Source organism: Rhinatrema bivittatum, chromosome 14 (genome assembly GCF_901001135.1).
Source record: "Rhinatrema bivittatum chromosome 14, aRhiBiv1.1, whole genome shotgun sequence".
Lineage (NCBI taxonomy): Eukaryota > Metazoa > Chordata > Amphibia > Gymnophiona > Rhinatrematidae > Rhinatrema > Rhinatrema bivittatum.
This window is the reverse complement of record NC_042628.1, coordinates 73,210,435-73,231,705: the sequence shown is the minus strand read 5'-3', so window position 1 is coordinate 73,231,705 and position 21,271 is coordinate 73,210,435. Positions and strand designations below refer to the sequence as shown.

General features: G+C 44.5%; 1 protein-coding gene across 3 annotated transcripts in view; it reads right to left on the bottom strand.

Moving 5' to 3' along the window:
• The window catches only part of LSR (lipolysis stimulated lipoprotein receptor), a 111,896-nt gene that overhangs the window by 57,578 nt on the left and 33,047 nt on the right, over positions 1-21,271 (bottom strand). For 2 of the 3 annotated variants that reach the window (XM_029576709.1, XM_029576708.1), the window contains exons 2-3: positions 19,621-19,962; positions 11,658-11,777 (exon numbers count right to left, since the gene is read on the bottom strand). In XM_029576709.1, the coding sequence (XP_029432569.1) occupies positions 11,658-11,777; positions 19,621-19,962 (462 nt within the window). Of the gene's footprint in view, positions 1-2,159; positions 2,217-11,657; positions 11,778-19,620; positions 19,963-21,271 lie in introns of all 3 variants that reach the window. The other variant, XM_029576706.1, reaches the window with a different exon arrangement.

Here is a 21,271-nt window from a genome sequence, read left to right as displayed (position 1 = left end):
ATCCCACTCCAGGTCAATTAGTTTCTGTATGGCTTCTGTCATTGGGAAGTAGCATGAGGCCTTACGAAGGGACACCAAGATGGGGTTCTTCTTTGGTTCCGCCATAGGGTCTGGGAAACAAGGGCTGGTAATTCATCCCTGTGGAAGAAGCGAGGCATGGTTCAGAGAGCCACCATCATATCTGAGGTAACTGGGTCCCCATCCGGGAAATTCTTGGTTAGGCAAGGCATGTCTCGAAGCATCCGAACAGAGCCGGGAGGATCTTGTGCTTCCGGCAGGGCTTGAACCCAGGTCGCAGCCAGGGCTGATTGTGCCTGAACGAAGGCTTGCAGCCCCTGGAAAAATTCTAGCCAGGAGAAGGTCCCTGGGTCCATGTTAACCCCAGGGGGAGTCAGAGTAGGGGCCCTTAAGGTGCCCTCTTGTGGAGATGCCATTTCGGAGTTGCATAGCTCCGGGGTGCTATTGTATGTAGTAGTTCCGGACTTATCCTCCAACAGTGAGGGACCAGGCTTTTGTCCCCCCTGGGCTTCTTTGCAATGACAGGCAGGACTCCAGCTCAGGCTGTGCGGCTCTGATGTGGCAGGCTGTGCAAAGAGTGCCTTCTGGGCTTCTTGGACACCGGTGCCATTGCCTCTATGTCTAGGTGCACAGGTAATTGCTTCAATATGAGCGCAGTTATGCGTGTGAGCACAATGCGTGCGTGTAGTTTTAAGTGCAGCTGTGCATATAGTTATGAGCGGTGTTGTGCGTGCGGATGTGTGCATGTTTACGTTGAAGGTGCACAAGTTGGGCGCATTGACAGACCGGCTTGCCCTGCGTGTACCGCTGGACAAGAAGGGAAGATTGCATCGACCCCCCCCCCCCGAGGGTCTCCACATGTCCGGACCAGGGCCTAGCCCAACCAAGGCTGCTCAACCCGATCGGTGCTTTTTACCTCACCGGGTGAAATCTGAATCGGGACGGCACTCCGAGCCCTGGAGACCTTAGTTTAAAGTTTCTTACCTGGTCTCGGCGCTTACAGATCGCATGCTGGGACGGTCTCCAGCTGTGGGGGGAGGGGGCTTTACCTTCACCACCACGCTCTGATGTGCACCCGCTGCCTTTCAGCCGCTCTAGGGTTTAAGTCCATGCTGGGGTTACCGGCTACTGGACCAAGGCTCACCTCTGAGGGGTATTGAAATCAACTCAGGAATTCTCAACTGGGGGAGAGCCACTTAGGTATCACTGCAGCAGAGCAGGTCTCTTCTTCTTAAGGTAAATTTTGTCTTGCTGTAATTTCCTAACTGTATTAGTGTGTGGGATAGTGTCCGCATCTACTAGGAGACGGAGAAATACTGAAGAGCTAAGGTCACTGCAGGGGTATATATCTAGGGTGACGTCAGCTTTGAAATCTGACTCAGTCTCCCATCTGCTAGCAGAAGAGCACAAAACCCACTGGTCCTGAGTCCATCTGGCTACATGCTAGGAAATACAAATATTGGTCCCTGTAGCTGACTAGTCTCATATGGGATATTAGTCCAGTAGTGTTTTTCCTAACTCCTGCTCCAGTAAATTACTTTATGCAATACATACAATGATAAAAAAAAAACAAAACCAGGTGCGTTTTATTACTCCTTCTTGAGTTCTCTCATCCCATTTTTGGACCCTCAAGGTGAATTACAGTATCTAAGCATGCTTAGTGGAACTTTGATAAGCAAGCCTCTGTTTTCAACCAATCTTCTTTGGGCTGAAAGACTTAAGAGTACAGTATGGAGGGAGAGCTGCAACCCACAACATATGTGACTATGAGATGAGCCCAATCCTGGTTTTTTGACATCCCAATGTAGTCCAGTCATTTTCCTACAAAAAATATTAGGATGGGCATGACAAATGACTGGACTAATGCTTCACGATGACATGGAGGCAGGCTGGCAATTCTGGAGCTTCCCCAAATTTACTCAGTCTCTGGAGAGTCAATTTGGCAGGAGTGGCCATATTTATTCTCCAAAAACAGTAAATTTGGAGAAGCAACATCTGCCTCATGAGCAATATGTTATGGATCAGAATGCATTAAAATGAGTTAAAACAATGCTGGACTAAAACTCTACAGTAACACAGACTGGCAATACTACCGTCATCTACCCTCCACCCTCTAGCATGGAAGAATGCATGACCATTACCTTCCATGTGTTCTATCTGAAAGTCTGGTAAAAGTTCTGAGATCCCTGACCCTCTACCTAGAGAATAAGAGAGAAATGTTAATAAGCAGCCCAAGTCATAAGACCAAGTGACAGGAATTCTCTGAAGACAGCAGCTGATAGCAAACAACTGGATCACACAAATGCAGAGTAGAACAAACATTCTTCCAGACCTTTCTTGACACACACCTGAAGGCCTTTACTGTTCAAGTGGTAGCTCCTGCCCTGCTGCAGCTTCTGGCTCCCCTCAGTTCCTTAAGACAGATTTAACTGGGAGTGGAATGATAAAGGAAAGGGACTGTGCAACTGGAACTGCTGTCTTCAGAGAATACATATTACAGATAAACTACTTTGCTTTCTCTGAACACAAGCAGGTTCACAGAGTTACACAAGTGGGACTCCCTACTTAAGGGAACAACAAAAAAAAGTGGGAATTGGCTGTGAAATTTGTTGGAGGAAAAATACATATATAAATAAATGAAAATGGTCAACATTAAACCCAGACAGCTAATATCCTCCACAAAAAAAACCCCTTGAAGGTCCCGCAATAAAACTGGCTAGACTAGACATCACACGAAAGAGCTTTTTCAGTTGCTGGCCTGCAGTAGTAGAACTCTATCCCAGATCACCTGCATGATATTTCTTGTTTCAAAAAGTCTATTAAAGAACTCTCTTCTCTACAGCCTTCAATCTGCCTTATCCATATCCAGAGCACTAAATCACTTTTATCCTTAGGGTATTGAAATAGGTACGAGTTACACAATATAAAACTAAGTGCTTTTTTTTTTTTATGATGACTATTTTAATCATGGAACCTGCCTTAAGCAAAAATTGTAGCGTGCAGGTTAGAAATTTTACAAAATATATAAAAATATAGGAAAAATTGCCCAAAACCACAAAAATTAGCCTTAGGAGGATAAAACTGGGCTTTACTCCACTCTTCCAACCTGCAGAGAGGTCATATTCAGACAATAGTGCAATACTGATGCATGGACTGAACTCCATGTAACTGGCTTTCAAAACTGTGCAATGGAGATAGATTGTAAGTGGATGACCAATGTTATCAAGGCACCATTGGGGCCATAATGTGCTCCTTTAAAAATCACATTTAAGCATAACAGAAGATGCAATCTATATCCAATTAGAGTTGGTGCATTTTGCCACCACACTCCCAAGACTTGTAGGGGTCTAAACAAGTTGGGTAGACTTTCTATGGCTTTCAATACATTCCAGGTAAAAGCGACAGCTCTTGTGCAATCTAAATGAATGAATGACCTTTTCACCTTTATGGAGGAAGTGTGGCTCAGGTAAAAATGTAAGGATGATTAACTGATTAAAGTGGAAATCTGACACCTCTGCCAAAACTTAGACCGTTACTACACACCCATCCTATTATGATGAAATCTGGTATAAGGTGGATAAGGCAGTAGGACATGGCATTCACAGTGGGCAGAAGTGACAGCCACCAAACACAACAAAAACACAAAGCTACTTCTCTTCAGGTCAGGTTCTTTTGCTCATAAGAGTCCAAAGCTCAAAAGGGACTTGCATGAGCTGGGTAAAATCCATAAAGATGTCCATTAACACCAGAAATTGCTTGACAGGAGGCTTCAACTGAAGCATGCCCTGTATAAATTTGGATTTATTTTAACCTTCCTTTTTGAATAAGAAATTCATCCAAGATGGGGTACAACATATTAGAATGGCAGCATACAATCAGAGCAGTAAAAGCTTAAATATTTCTAGTAGGTTGATTTATAATCCTTTTCTCCTAGACCGGAGGCCTTGGGTGGTTTAAGACCTTTTAGTCGAGCAACCCAGCCCAGGTTAAAAGTATCTGTAATTAGAAGTTTGTGACTAGAAATGTGAAAGCATAGACCCAAAGTAATCTCATGTCATGGGAGTAACATGGACTGTTACTCATGAAACCCACATTTTCAACGTAGACCATCCAAGCTGATGTCAAACTCAATTACTCCTTTCACCAGAGCCACTATTGTCCTTATTGATGGCAAGGTAAGCCATATTCAAGCTGTGTCTAGCAGAACCTCTACAAATTCTAAATGACTTGAGAGGATTAGGTTGCATTAAGGGTAGTTGACGGCAAACCTTTATTTTATTCACTTAGATTTTTATATTCCGCTTTTCGGCATTTCAAAGGGTCATCAAAGCGGATAACATTCAGGTGCTAGAGGTATTTCCCTATCCCCACAGGGCTTACAATCTAATTTTGTATCCTTAAACGCCACAAGGATTTTGTGAAAATCTGCAGTGCTGAGGCTAAGCCAAAAGAAAATGTGGTACTGGAGATATTTTTCCACCAATCATATACAGCCAAATTATCCAGAGTAACTGTGTGTGGCTTCCTCTTGCAAATCCAGAGGATATAGCCAGTCACCCTTGTTTAGAAGAGAAATTAAAAAGCACCAAGTAATCATCTTGAACTCCTTCCTTTTCAGGTGTGTATTCAAGACCCTTAGGTCTAAGGACTGGAAAGAATATTCCTGTTTTCTTGGAAACCAGACAAACCTAGAATAAAAATTCCTGCTGCAGTAAGATAGTTGTGACTGCTCTGGTTTCCAAAAGATTTCCAATCTGAGCATGTCCTAGAACAAGGGGGAAAGCAGATAGTCACTCAGCAGTGCATGGTTCGGAGAAATGTATCCTTGAAGGATACTAATGAAACAGGAGAGTTAGGGCACCCAACAGAGAGGTTCCAATAAAAGCAAACATAGTCCATGTGCCTGTAACTAAAAACTCACCTGAGCTAAAGATTTCCAAATTATCTCTAAGAAAAACAGGTTGTTAATACAAAACAAAACACTTTGAAATGTCTGTATGCCAATGCCAGAAGTCTAAGAAGTAAGATGGGAGAGTTAGAGTGTATAGCAGTGAATGAGATTGACATAATTGGCATCACAGAGACTTGGTGGAAGGAGGATAACTAATGGGACAGTGCTATAGCAGGGTACAAAATATATCACAATGATCGGGAGGATCAACTTGGTAGGGGTGTGGCACTTTATGTCCAGGAGGGTATAGAGTCCAACAGGATAAAGATCATACAAGAGACTAAATGCTCAGTAGAATCTATATGGGTAGAAATCCCATGTGTGTTGGGTAAGAGTATAGTGATAGGCGTATACTACCGTCCACCTGGACAAAATGGTCAGACAGATGATGAAATGCTAAGAGAAATCAGGGAAGCTAACCAATTTGGCAGTGCAATAATGGGAGATTTCAATTACCATAAATTGGTGATGTGGTATACACTTATTTTACTAGTGCTATAATAATTTTTACTCAATGTAGAAATGTCTATATTAAATTAGGGACCATCATACCACCCACTGTGCATTCAAATTAATAATTGTATTTGTGCACTTTGATGGGTCTTCTTTAATCAGTCCAAACAGTTCAGAACTTGTACTTCATTTTTTGTTTTTTTAAATTTTTGCTTTAAATATAGACGATATAACTTCCCTTGAGTTGGTGTCAGAGTCAGAGGTCCAACGCGCATGTTTCGCGGTCTGCTGCTTCAGAGACAAATTCAGCTGACTCTTAGTCCGGCTCTCCCCGATAGCTCAAGGATGGGATTTGAACCAGCTTTCTCCAATGTTCTTTACGTCTTCACATCGCCGGTTGCTGTTAAAGGCTATTGAATGGATTAAAGGTCCCTGACAATATTCGGACCCAGTGCCATTTCTTTGTCTCAGTGTTTAGCAGCAACCGGCAACGTGAAGAACACTGGAGAAAGCCTATTCAAATCCCGTCCTTGAACTGTCGGGGAGAGCCGGACTAAGAATCAGCTGAATTTTTGTCTCTGAAGCAGCAGACTGCGAAACACGCGCAGACTTCTGACTCAGACACCAACTCAAGGGAAGTTATATCTTCTATATTTTAAGCAAAATTTAAAAAAAATAAAACAAAAAACGAAGTACAAGTTCTGACGTAGTAAAGGCTGCACCAATACAGGTGTGCCAGCGACACTGACAGCGCTAAGATGAATTTGACCAAGTTGGTTTGAAGCCCAGACTCGGAAAGGTGCCACACGTAGTCCAACAGCTGGGGGAGGGGGGCAAGTGAATGGATCCAAACCATGTCCCACACACCAGACAGAGAATCTCTTCCACTTCAAGCTGTAAGACTTCCTGGTGGAAGGCTTTCTGGAAGCCACCAGCACCTGGGAGACATTGTTCGAAAGTGCCAAGGGCTGAAGGATTACATGCTCACATCCAAGCCGTTAGGACCAACACCCAGAGGTTCATGCGGCACAAGGCGCCCTGATTATGTGAGATCAGATCGTGTGCTGTCCCCAGCCAGATGGAGGCCCTGACCGACAGGCCCTGCAGGAGCATGAACCAGACCTATCTGGGCCAAAATGGTGCCACGAGAATCATGGTCACTCTGTCCTACTGAAGCTTCAGTGTATTCAAGAGGAGCGTGAGAGAAGGGTACGCATACAGAAGGCCTCTCCCCCAGTGGAGGGAGAAGGCATCGCAGGCCGGATGTCTGTTTCTCCCCCCCCCCCCGGAGCAAAACCTGCTCATCTTGTGACTGTGCGCGGAGGCGAAGAGGTCCACATCTTCTGTACCCCACCAATGAAAGAGCTTGGCCACTACCTCCGGGATGAGAGAGCACTCATGTGGCTTGGAAAGAGTGACTCAGCCAGTCTGCCAGCAGACGTCCAGGCAGATAAGTCACTCGTAGTGACATCCTCTGCAGGAGGGCCCAAGCCCACACCTGCACCGCCTCGTGACAGAGAAGGAACGAGCCCGTGCCTCCCTGTTTGTTGATATATCACATCGCTACCTGGTTGTCTGTCCATATCAGGATTTCCCTGTGCAACAACCGGTCTCTGAACGCCCATAAGGCATATCAGATCACCTGAAGCTCCAGAAAATTTGACAGCAGGCTTCATGCACGGTCCAGAGAGCCTGTGTGTGGAAGCCATCCACGTGGGCTCCCCAGCCCAGAGGAGAGGCATCAGCTGTGAAGATCACTTGAAGTGGGGCAGTTTGGAAGGGAATCCCCTGCTCCAAAATGGCAAGGATTTCCCACTAGGACAGAGACATCCACAGAGGTTCCATGATTGCAACTCAAGTCTCGAGGTCCTGGAAGGCCTGTCGCCACTGTGACCGCAAGGTCCACTGAGTCCTCCGCTTGCATAGGTGGGTGAGAGGGGTGACATAGACCGAAGCTGCCATGTGGCCCAACAAACTGAGCAGAAGGTGGGGAGTCACCTGCCGGCTGCTGCTGCAAGGCGAGGGCAAGAGCCCGATCCCGCAGCAAACACACTTTTGCCTGAGCAACGTCTAGTCTGGCTCCTATGAAGTCCAGCTGAGGAGATGGACAGAGATGAGACTTGGGATAGTTGACGAACCCCAAAGCTTGTAGCGTCTGCACTGTCAGGGATAAAGCACTCAAGGCCACTGTGCGGGAATCGCACGACCAGTCATCTAGGTACAGGAAGACATGCACCGGCCGATGCCCGAGATAGGCCGCCGCCACCACAGACAGACATTGGTGAAAAAGTGGGGGGCTGATGCCAACCCAAAAGGCAGCACCGTGTACTGGTAATTAGTCTTCCCCCACCACAAAGTGGAGGTATTTTCTGTGGCTGGTGAAAATGGCTGTATGAGCTCCCTCAATCTCAAGGAGATTGAGGGAGCAGGGCCAGTCTCCTCTTGAGGAGGGGAATCAGCATACCCAGAGATACCATCTTGAATTTTTCTCTGGAGAAACTTGTTCAACACCCTGAGGTTGAGGATGGGGCACAACCCGCCGTTCCTTTTTGAAATGAGGAAATACCTCAAATGGAACCCTCGGCCCTGCCGTGTCTGCTGTCAGAAGCGCAGAGAGTTCCGATTGAAGCATGACCTACTGGGTGGATGAACCCCATGGTGTATATGGGGGAGAGGTCTCTGGGAGCAAACTGAAGTTGAGACTGTATCCCTGAGAGATGATGGTAAGGACCCAGCAGTCCAAATTGATCTCCCAGTGATGGGCAAAGCAGAGAAGCCTGCCTCCCGGGGAAGGGGGGGTTCCGGCGTCAGGGGTGCGCTTGACTGACTCATGCTCCCTCACCGCCAATCAAAAACCATAGCTGGAGCTTGTTGGGGCACCAGCTAGGGCCTAGGTACTCGCTGCTGGCGGGAGCGACCCTGGAGTTAGTGCGTGGCGTGCGAGCTCGGGAGACCAGAGGATAATACTTCCTCTGCCTATAAAAAGGCTTCCGGCCTGGTGGATTTCCTGGCAGAGGACAGGGTTTCTGAAGCGCTAGCAGAGAGCTGTTGAAGGGTATCATGGTGGTCCTTCAATTGTGATATATCTCAGTTCTTATCTTCAAAGAGATTGTCACCTGTACAGGGGAGATCAGCTAGCTTCTCCAGTACCTCTGGATGGAGGTCGGAAGCTCTGAGCTAGGCCATTCTCCAGGTGCTGATACCCACCGCGGCAATGCGGGCTGCCATTTCAAAGACATCATAGGTGGATCGCATATCATGCTTGCCAGCTTCTAAACCCAGCAGGATGATGGTCGAGCACCTCCTGTTGAGGCAAGCCCTCTGCAAGGTCCTGAACTCTTTTCCAGAGGTTCCAGTTGTACTGAGTCATGTACAGCTGGTAGGCGGCAATACGGGCGATCAGCATAGCACCCTGGAAGACCTTCCTGCTCAAGGCATCAAGCTCCCTATGCACTCGCCCTGGGGGGGGGGGGGGGCAGACTCATGTGTACGGGAGCGCCTGGCCTTCTTCAAAGCGGTGGGGGGAGGTGCCGCTTCTCAAACCCCATGGCTTGCTGCACCAAAAAAGTGGCATCAGCCTCTCTCTTGACAGAGAAAATAAAGATTGGGTGCTCCCACATCCGGAGGAGGAAGTCCTTGAAGATGTGGATGGGAATTGCAACCATCTCCTTAGGAGCATAAACCAACTGGATTTGTGCCTTCTCCTAGGACAAGCATGTGGGTGACATCAACTGATGAAGCCCAGCACAGAACTTTTGTCAAAGTTTCTAGAAGCTTCAATCAGCACACTGAGCATGCCCAGGATACTACCATCCATGCATGGTCCTCCTTCAGTCTCTTCTTTTCCGCGGTGCAATTGTCTCGCAGTTCGTGGAGCTCCTCTTTTTTTCTTATTTATCTCTCAACACAACTCTCTGCCCCCACCCCCCCACCTTAACCTCTTGCATACCCTCTTTGCCATTTTGTCTGGTTATTACTAACTCGTTTCTGAGTTCCTTTACTACTGTTAAAGTTTTAAATGAAACTTGACGCGACCTGGTTCAAGCGTTTAAGATTAGTTCTAGGACAGTCTCCTAACAGTTTGATGTAACCTATTCCATTCTATGTTCCATGTACTGTTCTATGTAACAAGTTGTTCTACTGTAAACCGGGGTGAAGGCTAATTGCTAAACCTCGGTATATAAAAGCTCTGAAATAAATAAATAAATAAATGTGTCTAGATGAAAAAGAAATTGTTTGCTCCTAAGCTCTCACAATGAAACTAAAAATCTTAACTTCACTGCTAAGGAGCATGACATAGCCTTCTACTAAATCTTCTGTGCAATCACTTTAAACTGCCATGCTATAACATGCCTAAAAAGCAAGTGCACTGATGTTACTTAGGCATTGATAAGGTGGTGGCTGATCAGCTCAGCAACTGTCAGCAAGATTAATCTTTTACATCCATTCCAGTTGGGCTTCCACAAGGGCTATAGTACAGAGTCTGCCCTACTTGCTAAAACTAACATCAAGCTTCAATCTGATTCAGGTAAGGACATGCTCAGTCTTTTTAGACACAAGTGCTGCATTTAATACCATCAACCATACCCTGCTATTCTATCATCTTGGGGAGAAGACTGGGCATACTGAATGTCCTGGGCTGGTTTAATTAGGATGTCAAGATATACATTACAGGTAGAGTGGGAACAACATCTTTTATATTTAATCTCTGTATCGTTTGGTGTCCCACAAGGCTCTCTCTCTTATTTTTAATTTTTTTCTCTCTCCTTTAGCCATGCTTATTCAAGATTGCAGCTTCAGATCTTTCGTTTTATGCAGACATTCAGATCACAGCTTTTAAAACACACCAAAGCTTTTTTTCACTGGCAGGCCAATCACAAAGTCAACCCAACAAAATCTGAAGCTCTATTGTTCAGTCACAAATAAGACAGTCCCCTCTATAGACCCAGAAACGCTTGACGCCCCAATTCCTCAAGAGTTACAGCTTTAGGGATTCAGCTTGACTAAGCTCTCTATGGTTCAATTTCCTCCAAAATCCAGAAATTATTTTCTCTCCTTCACTATATTCACCCACTCTTGGAGCTCCATGATCTGAAGCTATTAACACATGCTTTTGTTAAAGGGTTGACAACAATAATTCCCTTCTTGGTTTACCTAATTACCAGTTAGGCTACTTCTGCAGAACACTGCCGCCAAGGTAATCTATGGTCTCAGGAAATCTGACCATGTAACGCCTGCCTTAAAGTCACTAGATTGGCTCCCCATTAGCTATCGCATCAGATTCAAAAAGTCTCTTCCTCACATTTCATGCTCTTCACTCTGGGTTTCCATTCTATTCGCCCAAACGTTTGATCCACTTTTGTCCAGCTCACACCTTATGCTCTTCTCAGAAGAGTTATTTACATCTCCCCCCTCCTTTAACTAATCGACTTGTGCAAAGAATCCTCCTTTAACCATCAGGCTCCAACCCTCTCAACTCCCTCCCCCCTGCCTAATTGCATGGAGCTAAACTTCTTGAAATTCAGAAACACACTAAACACATGGCTTTTTAACTAAAATTATAACAATTACTAGCTTATGATGCAGTTAGGTTTCATTGCTAGCCAGACTGTTACTGAATTGTTTTTTTAGTCTTAAAATAAGATATAACACACATTTAGTGTGTGATTTTACTGTAAACTGCTTGGATAATGTTTTACAGGTGGGATTAAATAATAAATGAAAAGCCTACAGCGCACATTTATGGGATAAGTGACAGTAATAGCTGCAGCAATATAAAGGACAAGCTTCGGGAGTGAAAGCAGAAATACTTTTGGGTGGATGAAGCCAATTAATAAGCGATGGGCAGGTCACTACCCTTACAATTTCCTACAAGTAAACATTAACAAGCCTGCAGAAAACACCAGTATAAGCTGCTGATAAAATGCTTGTGAGCTCCTGACAGTACAACTCAAACCTGTTCAAGGAATGTACATAAAGCATCTAAATCTATTTGCATTAGTTACAAGGACATTTTGAATTTAATAATTGGTTGAAATCCTACAGAGAGGTTACAAAATTTACTTGAAAGCAGTTACACTGGTTCAAGTTGCAAAACAAGAATGAGAATACAAATGTAAACTGAAGGCAAAACTTTCTGAGAAAGTATCTGATTGCAGTTATAGTCAAAGATTGTGTTCAAAACTGGTTTAGAACATTTCCCTGAAGGTGAAAGGGATAGGGTTTTCCAACTTACCAAGCACGATAAGCTCAGCATATGCTTCGTTATTTCCCTGAAGATCCTGGCTTGAAATGACAGTACAGTAATACACTCCGCTGTCTCCCCAAGCAGTCTGATCTATGCTGAGATCAGCATCTGACAGATAAGGAGGGGGGAAAAAAACATGAAGACTTTAGCAAAATGGATGTGGTTTTAGGGCTATCGTTACTTCTAAGCAGTTTTACGCAACCTGAAATTAACCAGGCACATGTGGCTCTTTCGAGGTCTTACCATGTTACTCTGCCATATTCAACAGTGCACAGAATGCAATGAATGCAGAACTTGCATGGTTTAGCAAAGTTGCTTAGTTGTAACAGTTATTTTCTGAAGACAGCAGCTAACATGATCATGCTTAGCAAGGAACAGAGATTCTCCTCCCCCCCTCATGTGGGTTAGTTCCCACTCTGGCACAAGCCTGCAGCTCCTCACTGGTTCTAGGACACCTCTAACTGGGAGTAGGCGGTGGGGATAGAAGAGATTAGCAGACAAGTGAACTGACTTCAGAGAACAATCATAGATAAGAAGGCATCTGCCGCTAGCTTGCTTTCTGATCCCTCCCAGAACAGACAACTTAGACATTTATGTTCTGGGCTGTGGCAAACTGGTCCACCTACAGTGTCCCCTATTGCCAAGAAAATTGTTTGCTACATCCTGATTCAGAACAACGCATGGGTGTCCCAAGTTATGACTATACTTGTCTACCAAGACGTTTTCTTTTCCTACACAATATATAGCTTTTAAGATCATGCCTTGAGAGATTGTCCAATTTCAAATACAGAGTTTCCTGACTTAGGAGGATAGCCGAGTTTACTACCTGTAACAAGTGTTCTCCCAGGACAGCAGGATGTAGGCCTCACATATGGGTGATGTCACTGGACGGAGCCCTATCATGGAAAACCTCTGTCAAAGTTTCTAAAAGCTTTGACTGGCACACTGAGCATGCCCAGCATGCCATGATCCGTGTCCACAGGGGTCTCCCTTCAGTCTTGTTTGTAGCAAAAAGTGCGAGCGAGAAATAAAATAAAACGTAAGCAGACCCAACTCCGTGGGGTGACGGGTGGGTTTCGTGAGGACTACATCCTGCTGTCCTGGGAGAACACCTGTTACAGGTAAGCAACTCTTTCTCCCAGGACAAGCAGGATGGTAGTCCATATTATAACAGGTAGTCCATATTATAACAGGTAGTCCATATTATAACAGGCCAATAGCAGACCACTCGTGCAGAGGCACAATAATTGGGGTGCTATTGGCAATGATGAGGCAGTCTGAAATCACAGCAGGTGGTTGTGGAAGGAGTTGGGGATTATACTGGAAGAAAGCTTTTCAAGACAGGTTGGCCAAAGGCAGAGTCTTGACAGACTTCCATATCTAAGTAGTAGAGGGCTGCGAATGTGTGAAGAGGGCTACATGTCGCAGCCTAGGAACTGTCAGCAATTGGTACGGAATGATAGTGTGGTACTGATTTTGTCATGGCCGTTGGAAAATGTGCCTGCGCTCACCCCTAGAGAGGAAGGCCTGCTTTGTCATAGCAGAATTCGATACAGTCTGCTAGTCAGTTGGAGAGAGTTTGTTTGCCCACTGGAACTCATAGCTTGTCTTTGTCAAAGAAGGAAAGAGTTGGATGTAGTTCCTATGGAGTGCAGTGCAGTCTAGATAGAATGCAAGTGCATGCTTACAGTCCAATATGTGGAAAAGCCTCTCACCCTGGTGAGAGAGAGGCCTTGGGAAAAAGTGGGCAGAGTATATTCTGAGTAAGGTTAGAGGCTGCGTCTTCCTTAAGAATATTTGGGTAAGTATGGAGGACCACTCAGTCACAGAGGAACCTAGGGTTGGGTGAGTATGGAACAAGGGCTTGCAACTTACTGACCCTTTTAGCAGAAGTGATGGCTACGAGGAAACAAATTTCCCATGTTAGAATTTTAATGTTATAGGAATGCAAAGGCTTGAACGGGGAACACATGAGCCTTGTAAGCACTACATATAGGCCCCATTCCGTAACCAGTAATCATAGAAGAGGCCTAATCTGTAGATAACCCACCGACTCATAAGGGGTTGAGGTGTTAATCGGGCATCTCCTACTCTCAGGTGGCATGCTGAAATGGAACTGAGGTGTACCTGTGCAGAGGATGTCTGGGGACCAGAATCCGAGGGGGTATCCTAGCTAGCCTAAGAGAGACGAGTAGTGCAGAAAAAAAGGGGCCAATACCTTTTTGTGCACAGCATGTGGTAAAACGTGCCCATTTCGAATGGTAAGATTAACTCGTGGAAGGTTATCATGAAGCTAAGAGTACCTGAGCATATCAGTGAGTCTGGGTTATGAGACTGACCTGTGGGCAGGCGAAGTGGTCACTGGAGTGATAGGTTGAGAAGTATGGGGAAGCATACTTGTCGAGGCCAGGACGTGGTTACGAGAATCTTTGGAAACCTGTCCTGCTGTAGCATCACAAGAGTTCTGGCTATGAGCGGTATCGGAAGAGACACACAGGAGGCCTTTGTTGCAAGGGCGAGCAATGGCATCCATGGGAACGCATTTTGATGCATGTGTAGAGAGTAGAATCTGTCCACTCTGTGGTTCGATTCGAATACAGAGGTCAAAGGTTGGTTGACCTCAGTGCTAGATTTTGCTCACTACACATGGATTCAGAGCCCATTCGTGAGGATGGAGACATCGATTGAGATGATTTGCTAGTGTGTTCGTTATGCCTAGATAAGTGGCCCGTAGATGCATGGAGTATGCAAGGGCCCGGGCCCAGAACTGCGCGGCCTCCTGGCAGTGCAGATAAGAGCCTGTGCGTGCTTGTTTGTGGGAATACCACATTGCCACTATGCTGTCTGTATCCACAATTTTTTTGTGAGAGGCAGTGTTTTAAGGCAGAAGAGGCATAACATATGGCTCGAAGCTCCAGGAAATTGATCTGAGACTTTTCATGGAGCGGAGTAGGCGCATTTTGGGTTTGGAGGATGTGTATTCGAGCTCTCCAACCCAAGTTGAATGCAACAGTGGCCAAGATCTGAGGATTTGGTACTGGATCAGTGATATGGATCGGGGCGAAAGCGGTTGAACGGCTTAGAGCCACTGAAATTTGAAAATCCACTGAATTTTACTCATGGCTAGTCTAGCCATAGGAGTGACATGGATAGTGAAAACCCTGTGGCCCAGCAATGACAGAATTGATGGGCTGAGGCTATGTTGTATGCGCGCAGAGATGTGGAGAATTTGACAGGATGTCTGTGCGGTTGTTGGGCAGGACGTTTGTTACGACTGTAGTGCCCAAAAGTACTCCATATGGGGATTTATGGTAGTTGATCAGAAATACCAGCCACATTTAGAAGATTTATAGTGAGTCTTTGAGAATTTAGAGCTCCTTGCTTGGATTGAGTCCTATTAGGCAGTGGGCCAGGCAAGGAAAAGCGTGAATGCTGTTTTTCTTTGTAGATAAGCGGCAGTCACTGCTAGGCATTTGGTGAAATACACAAGTTGTCGAAGCTAGTGCGAACAGCAGAACTTGGTATTGAAAATAAAGTTGACTCACTATGAAGCGCAAGGAAAGCCCAGAGGATAGAGGCAACCCACTTATTGTAGTAAGGGAAGCATGGTGGCGAGACACCATTCTGAACTTTCCCTTCTGAAGAAATTTGTTGAGATTTCTGGAGGTCCAGGATGGGCAGAGATCGCTTGCTTTCTGTTGAAGGAAATAGCGGGATTAAAACTCTCCGCCTTGGGGGCACTGTTGCGCAGCGAATGGAAGCAGTCGCATGAGTGCAGAGCTCCAGCCTCCACAGCTTAAAAACCCCTTAATCCTAACCGTTTTTGCTCTCAGTTTGATCTAAGTTGCGGCGCAAAATCCCTGCTTACCGTCTACCTCTCGAACATGACCACGAAGCGCAGGGCAACAGACCTCAAACAGTTCTCTTATGGGAAACAACCGCTAGAATCGGGCCTAGCAGTCGTCGACCAGGAAGGGTTCAATTTGGATTTGGAGGGCTCTCTCTATGACGCACACGCCGGTGATGCTGCGATGGAGCCGTGATCGGACCTCAAACTGCTTACCAAAACTGATGTTTGCAACTGGTTCATCGAGATCAGGTCAGATATGAAACAGTTAAAGGCAGATATAATGGCCTCTGGAGCAGAGCTTAAAGATGATATTGCAGCCAGGGGCACAAGGGTGGATGAAATAGACACCCGTGTCTGCGGTGTGAGCAAACGGCTCACACCGCAGAATCATCATCTTTGCTTGAAAAAATTGAAGATCTAGAAAATTGCAGCCGCCGCCGCAATCTCCGCATCCGCGGGGTTCCAGATACCCCAGAATATGCTGATGCGATGTCTATAGCGCAGCAGATTTGCTCCCACATTTTAACTTTCATTACTGGGGCGTCTGGAGACCTGACTATACCACCAGCGGAAATACGTTTGGAAAGGGCGCATAGGGCGTTGGGGCAAAGAAAAGAGCAACGCCCAAGAGACCTTGTTATATGCTTTCATAGCTTTCAGCAGAAAACAAAGGTATATGAGTCTGCACGGCAACTCAAAGAGATACATTGGCGCAATCAAGATCTGGCTATATTTTCAGGACTTGGCACCCATGACCCTAAAAAAGCGTTATGAGTTGCGGGAGGTAACTACCAGTCTCCGCACCTGCTCTATTCGGTACAGGCGGCTTTATCCTTTTGGCCTCCAATTTCAACATCAGGGGACCACTTATCGAATGAAAATTCTGGCTGAAGCTGCTGAGGCCTTCAAGCAAGCTCAACTCACTATCAACTTCCAGGCTCCTAAGATGGCGTCGACCTCCTCTAAATTCGACAACGCTTGCCACTTTCTGCTGGCACCACTTGGTGTCTGTTCCATTTGAAAGAGTAATTCCTTTTAGTTGATTGTTTCCTAGAGGAGATTAATGTCTACAATTTGCCCAGGTAAATCTAGATACACCACTGAGCGTTCAACATCCAAGCTGTCAGACTGAGGGCAAGGAGGTTGGGATGATAATGTGTTCCTCCATCTTACGTTAACAGGGGGTCTGACTCCAGATGCCTAGGAGGAATGTGATACAAGAAAGTTGTACGAGATAAGCAAACCAAATTTGTCTGTGCCATGTCAGAGTGATGGGGATCAGACAAGTGCGATTCTGTAGTAATTTCAGTACCGCTCTGGTGATCAGTGGAACTGGTGGAAAAGTGAACATGAGGCTTATTCCCCAAGTCACGCAGGAAAGCATACTGAGACTGTCTTAGATTGCTGGGCAGGACTGAGCAAATTGATCCAGCTTTCTGCTCAGAGGGAAATAGATTCACTAATGGAAGATCCCATAAGTTAGTGTCAGCTACTGATTGTTGCAGAGACCACTCAGCTGGATGAAACACTAAGAAAATGTGCCAGCATATTGGAGATCCCTGGGAGATAGGCCTGTAGGACAGCTTGATTTTGAGCTGTCCAATTCCAAATATCCAATGCTTCCTGGCAGAAAGGCCATCAACCTATGCCTGTTGACCTTTTTAATCATTTTTACATTGCATCACCACAATGCGGTTTACAGACCTCCTTAGCATATACATAAAATACAAAGTTTAACACAATGTTAACATTACAACATCTGGAGTTACTGATAAGTCTTATTTATACTGCTTACAATACTGTTTTGGATAGTTATGTCAAAGTACTTCCAAAATCATGTTGGAAAAACCATGTTTTCAATAGCTTTTTAGATAGTAATTGGCACAGTTCTCAATTTTTACAGCATATTGTTCCACAACATTGGACCAGCCGTAGAGAAAGCATGATACCTGATTTGGCCCATGTGTGGCAACTTTACAGATAGAACTAAAAAGCCTTTGTTCTTTGACCAAAGATCAAGATGGCAAGTACAATTGCAAAGCAGCGCCAAGCCATGGAGTGTTAACATGACCAATTTATATACAAGTATAAGAACTTTATATTCAATTCGTGAATGTATTGAGAGCCAAACATAACATTGCAATATTACTCCTATATTGGCAATCTGTTAATAAATGGGCTGCTGAGTTTTGAAGTAATTGCAATTGACACAAAATTGAGTTAAAGACCCAGAAATAGAGAACTGCAATAATAAAAATTTAGCAAAAACTATAGTGACGATTTTCTGAATAAAGATGTTCTTTCCCTAAAGAACGTGCGCAAAGGCCAGCAGGGCATCTCTTATTGCTCTGAGCTCCAGCAAACTGATCTGAAATTTGTTCTCTTTGAGAGACTAGGTCCCCTGGGTTCAAACAGATCCCGTGTGAGTGCCCTAGTGTTTGGTGGAAGCAGCTGTCACTAAGATCACTTGATAGGAAAGAATTTGAAGAGGAGCTCCTTTTTGAAGAACAGGTGGTTTAACAACCACTGTAACTCTCTCTTCATGTCTATTATGATCTTCAGTCTATAGTGATTGAGTTAACTGATTCCACTGAGAGCATAGACCCCATTATAAACTGTGAATATGAAAGTGGGCCAGCGAAATCACATGGATGGCTGCCGCCATATGACCCAGAACCACACTGGATGTCAAGCACAGCGAGGACAGCAACTTTAGGATGAAGGATGTCATGATGTTGGCTCATTCTGAAAGTAAGAACGTTCTTTCCTGTAGTGAGCATATCCAAGCTCCAATGAATTTAAGTCAATGAATGGGGAATAGGTGTGATTTCTTGAAGTTGACTAGAAAACCCAAGCTCTGCAGCAGGCAGTCTTGTGCAAAGACACATTCCCTTACCATTATCTCGCAAGCTCATAACTTAGAGATGATTGCTGTTACAAATCTCAACCTTAAGACTCAGTCCTTAATTCACAAATCTTACTGGAAGCTTAGAATGCTTCAGCGATTAAAGCCTTAAGTCTAGCAGACTTTTGGATAGTAGTCAGATTGCTAATTCTCCCTAGTATACATTACTCTAATTTGCTCTTCCTTGGTTTGCCCCTTTAGACTATTATAGCTATCCAGGTCATCCAAAATTCTGCTGCTAGAATAATCACAGGTACTTCTTGATTTGAACACATTTCTCCTGTACTCAAGGCTCTTCATTTCCATATGAAGAGTAAAACACTGACTATAATACATAATGCTAATAACTACCTTTCATATGTCTTTAATCTGTTACTTAAATTTCTTACAGGTCTGTGAAGTTTAAGATCAGAAGGACAATGGCTGTTGGATATTCCCAGTCTCAAGATTACTCATCTCACTGAATCCAGAGAACGTATGCTCTCTATGCTCTGGAATTAACTACTAGTTTCCCTCCAGAAAGTGTACTACAAAACCTTAATAAAGACCTGAAAACTAATCTGTTTAAACTAGCATTTGACTGAATCTGCCTTGCAGCCATCAGCTTAAGTTCCAGGCTGGCACTTAAGCTAGAAAGTTGTATTGCCCAAGCAGCATTTACAACCTGTCTAAGATTTATGTTCTTGTTTTTACTATATACTATTATCTTTGTCGATTTTTCATTCTGAATAGTAACTTTGTTACTTTATGCACATAAATTCTATAAGCCACCCAGAACATGGATTGATCAGCCAAGAAATATTTTAAATAAATAGATGTAATGTCAAATTCAACCTGCTTATGAACAGAAAAAGAATTCTCACTTCTGTTCAGGACTCGCATACACTTATCAAATTTATTGTCCAGTTTTTCCATATATCTTCCCTCATAAGGTTTGCTACTGAATTCATACCAATCTATTTCATTTGCCTGGTTTGTTTACTTTTAGTGTTTGCTATTGAAACATGCCTGAAATAGTCACATCGAAACATAGCAATCTCAAAGTGTCAGAATCAGTTTCATTTTATGTGCTATTTTAAAATGTAGCATGCTGTGAAAAGATTTAACAATATGTAGTCTGAATGTACTAGAGTTAGCAAAACTCGCTGAAAACATTTTATGAAAAAAAGAGATCCCTTTTCACTAATCATACATACTGTTGTTAATGGTGATTCTGCGTCCTTGATAAAATTCTCCAAGAGTGACAGCCGAACCCAGCTTGGTAGCCACAACTCGTACCGTCCGCACATTATCTTGGCAGTCCACATATGGATTGTAGCCAGGGTTGTTCTGCTGAAGTTGGGCATTGATCTGTGTGTCCTGGCTGGCTGAGCTGAAAGCATCGGTAATGCGATTCCTGCAGTAGGATTTGTATTTCCATATCACAGTGGGGGGCTGTTGGGCACTAGTTTGGTAATTGCACTGTAGAGTGACGGGCTGGAACAAGATGACCACATTGAATGGATTCAAAATTGTGACCTGTATGCCATGGGAAAGTCCTAAGAAAAGGAAAGAGTGAAAGCATTGACATAAATCAGATTTCTGGAACACTTGCTGGGAGAAAGTGAAATAAAAGAAAAAACAAACGTACTTGTTAATTTCCTTTCGTCCTGCCAGACCAGTACAGACAAATGGATTACACTACTGCACCAACAGATGGAGGCAGAGAATTTCCCTCTTATCAACTGAGCCTATATATTCCAGGATAGCAGGATTACTTGCCAGTAGCCTCTTGCCCTAGCTTCTCCTTATATTGCTGATTCTACGTCAACCCCTTCTATACAAGGACAAATAGAAGGGGAGAGGAAAAAAAAAACCCATGTACTCATCCTGTCCACTAACAGGTTTCCTGTTCTCTCTGGATCCCCTTAATTTTATAGTTCAATAAGGGGCTAAATTAACTGCATTCTCCTCCACCCCCTTCTTTTTTTTTTTTTTAGATTAATGGAAAGAGCAAGTCAAACAATAAATCTTACAGGAAACAAAATGCACCTTTACGGAAAAATAATTCCATGAATGACCAGCCACCTAGCCAAGATAGAGAAAAATTGTGAAACGCTATCTGAAATTACAATAGGTAAATAAGTTTGGAGCACAATAACGAGAGATTTCAATCACATGAGAGATGCCATAAATGACTGTTTCATGGAGCAGCTGATCCTACAACAGACAAGAGGGGCAGCTACTTTAGATCTAGTCCTCCGTGGAATGCAAGGGGTTACTGTGGTAGGGCTGCTTAAGCACTGGCAATTGCAATACAATCAAACCACTAGAGAGGATATTAAGTAAAGCTACAGCAGTACCATATACCTTTAAAGAGAGTGTGGCAAAACAGCAGTTTGATTATAAGCGATAGTATTTGACATTTAAAACTCCAGCAGATGGCAGTGTTCCACACTAACTAGCAACTAGTGCTGAAGGGATTACTTTCAGCAAAGCCAGCTGATATTAGGGATATGCATTCGTTTCAAACACACTATGAATAAGGGCAGTTTGTTTCATTCGGGCACCGAAATTAATTGGGGTTCCCCAGAATGAAATGAACCTTATTCGTTGCATTAGTTTGAAAAGAATGCATTGGGCCTAAGCCTAGGCCTGAAGACAGGGCTTGCCTAAGGCAAAGGACGATGCTCAAAGCAGAGGCCATGGCCTATGCCTGAGCACGACGCAGAGGCCTCGGCAGAGACCCAAAAAAGATTTTACCTAATCCGTTGGGTATCAGATAGCAAGGCCGGGCCTGGTCCCGGACCCAGGCCCAATGCAGCAACTCAACCAGGAAGCCGGGTCCCGCAGACACAACCCTGGCCT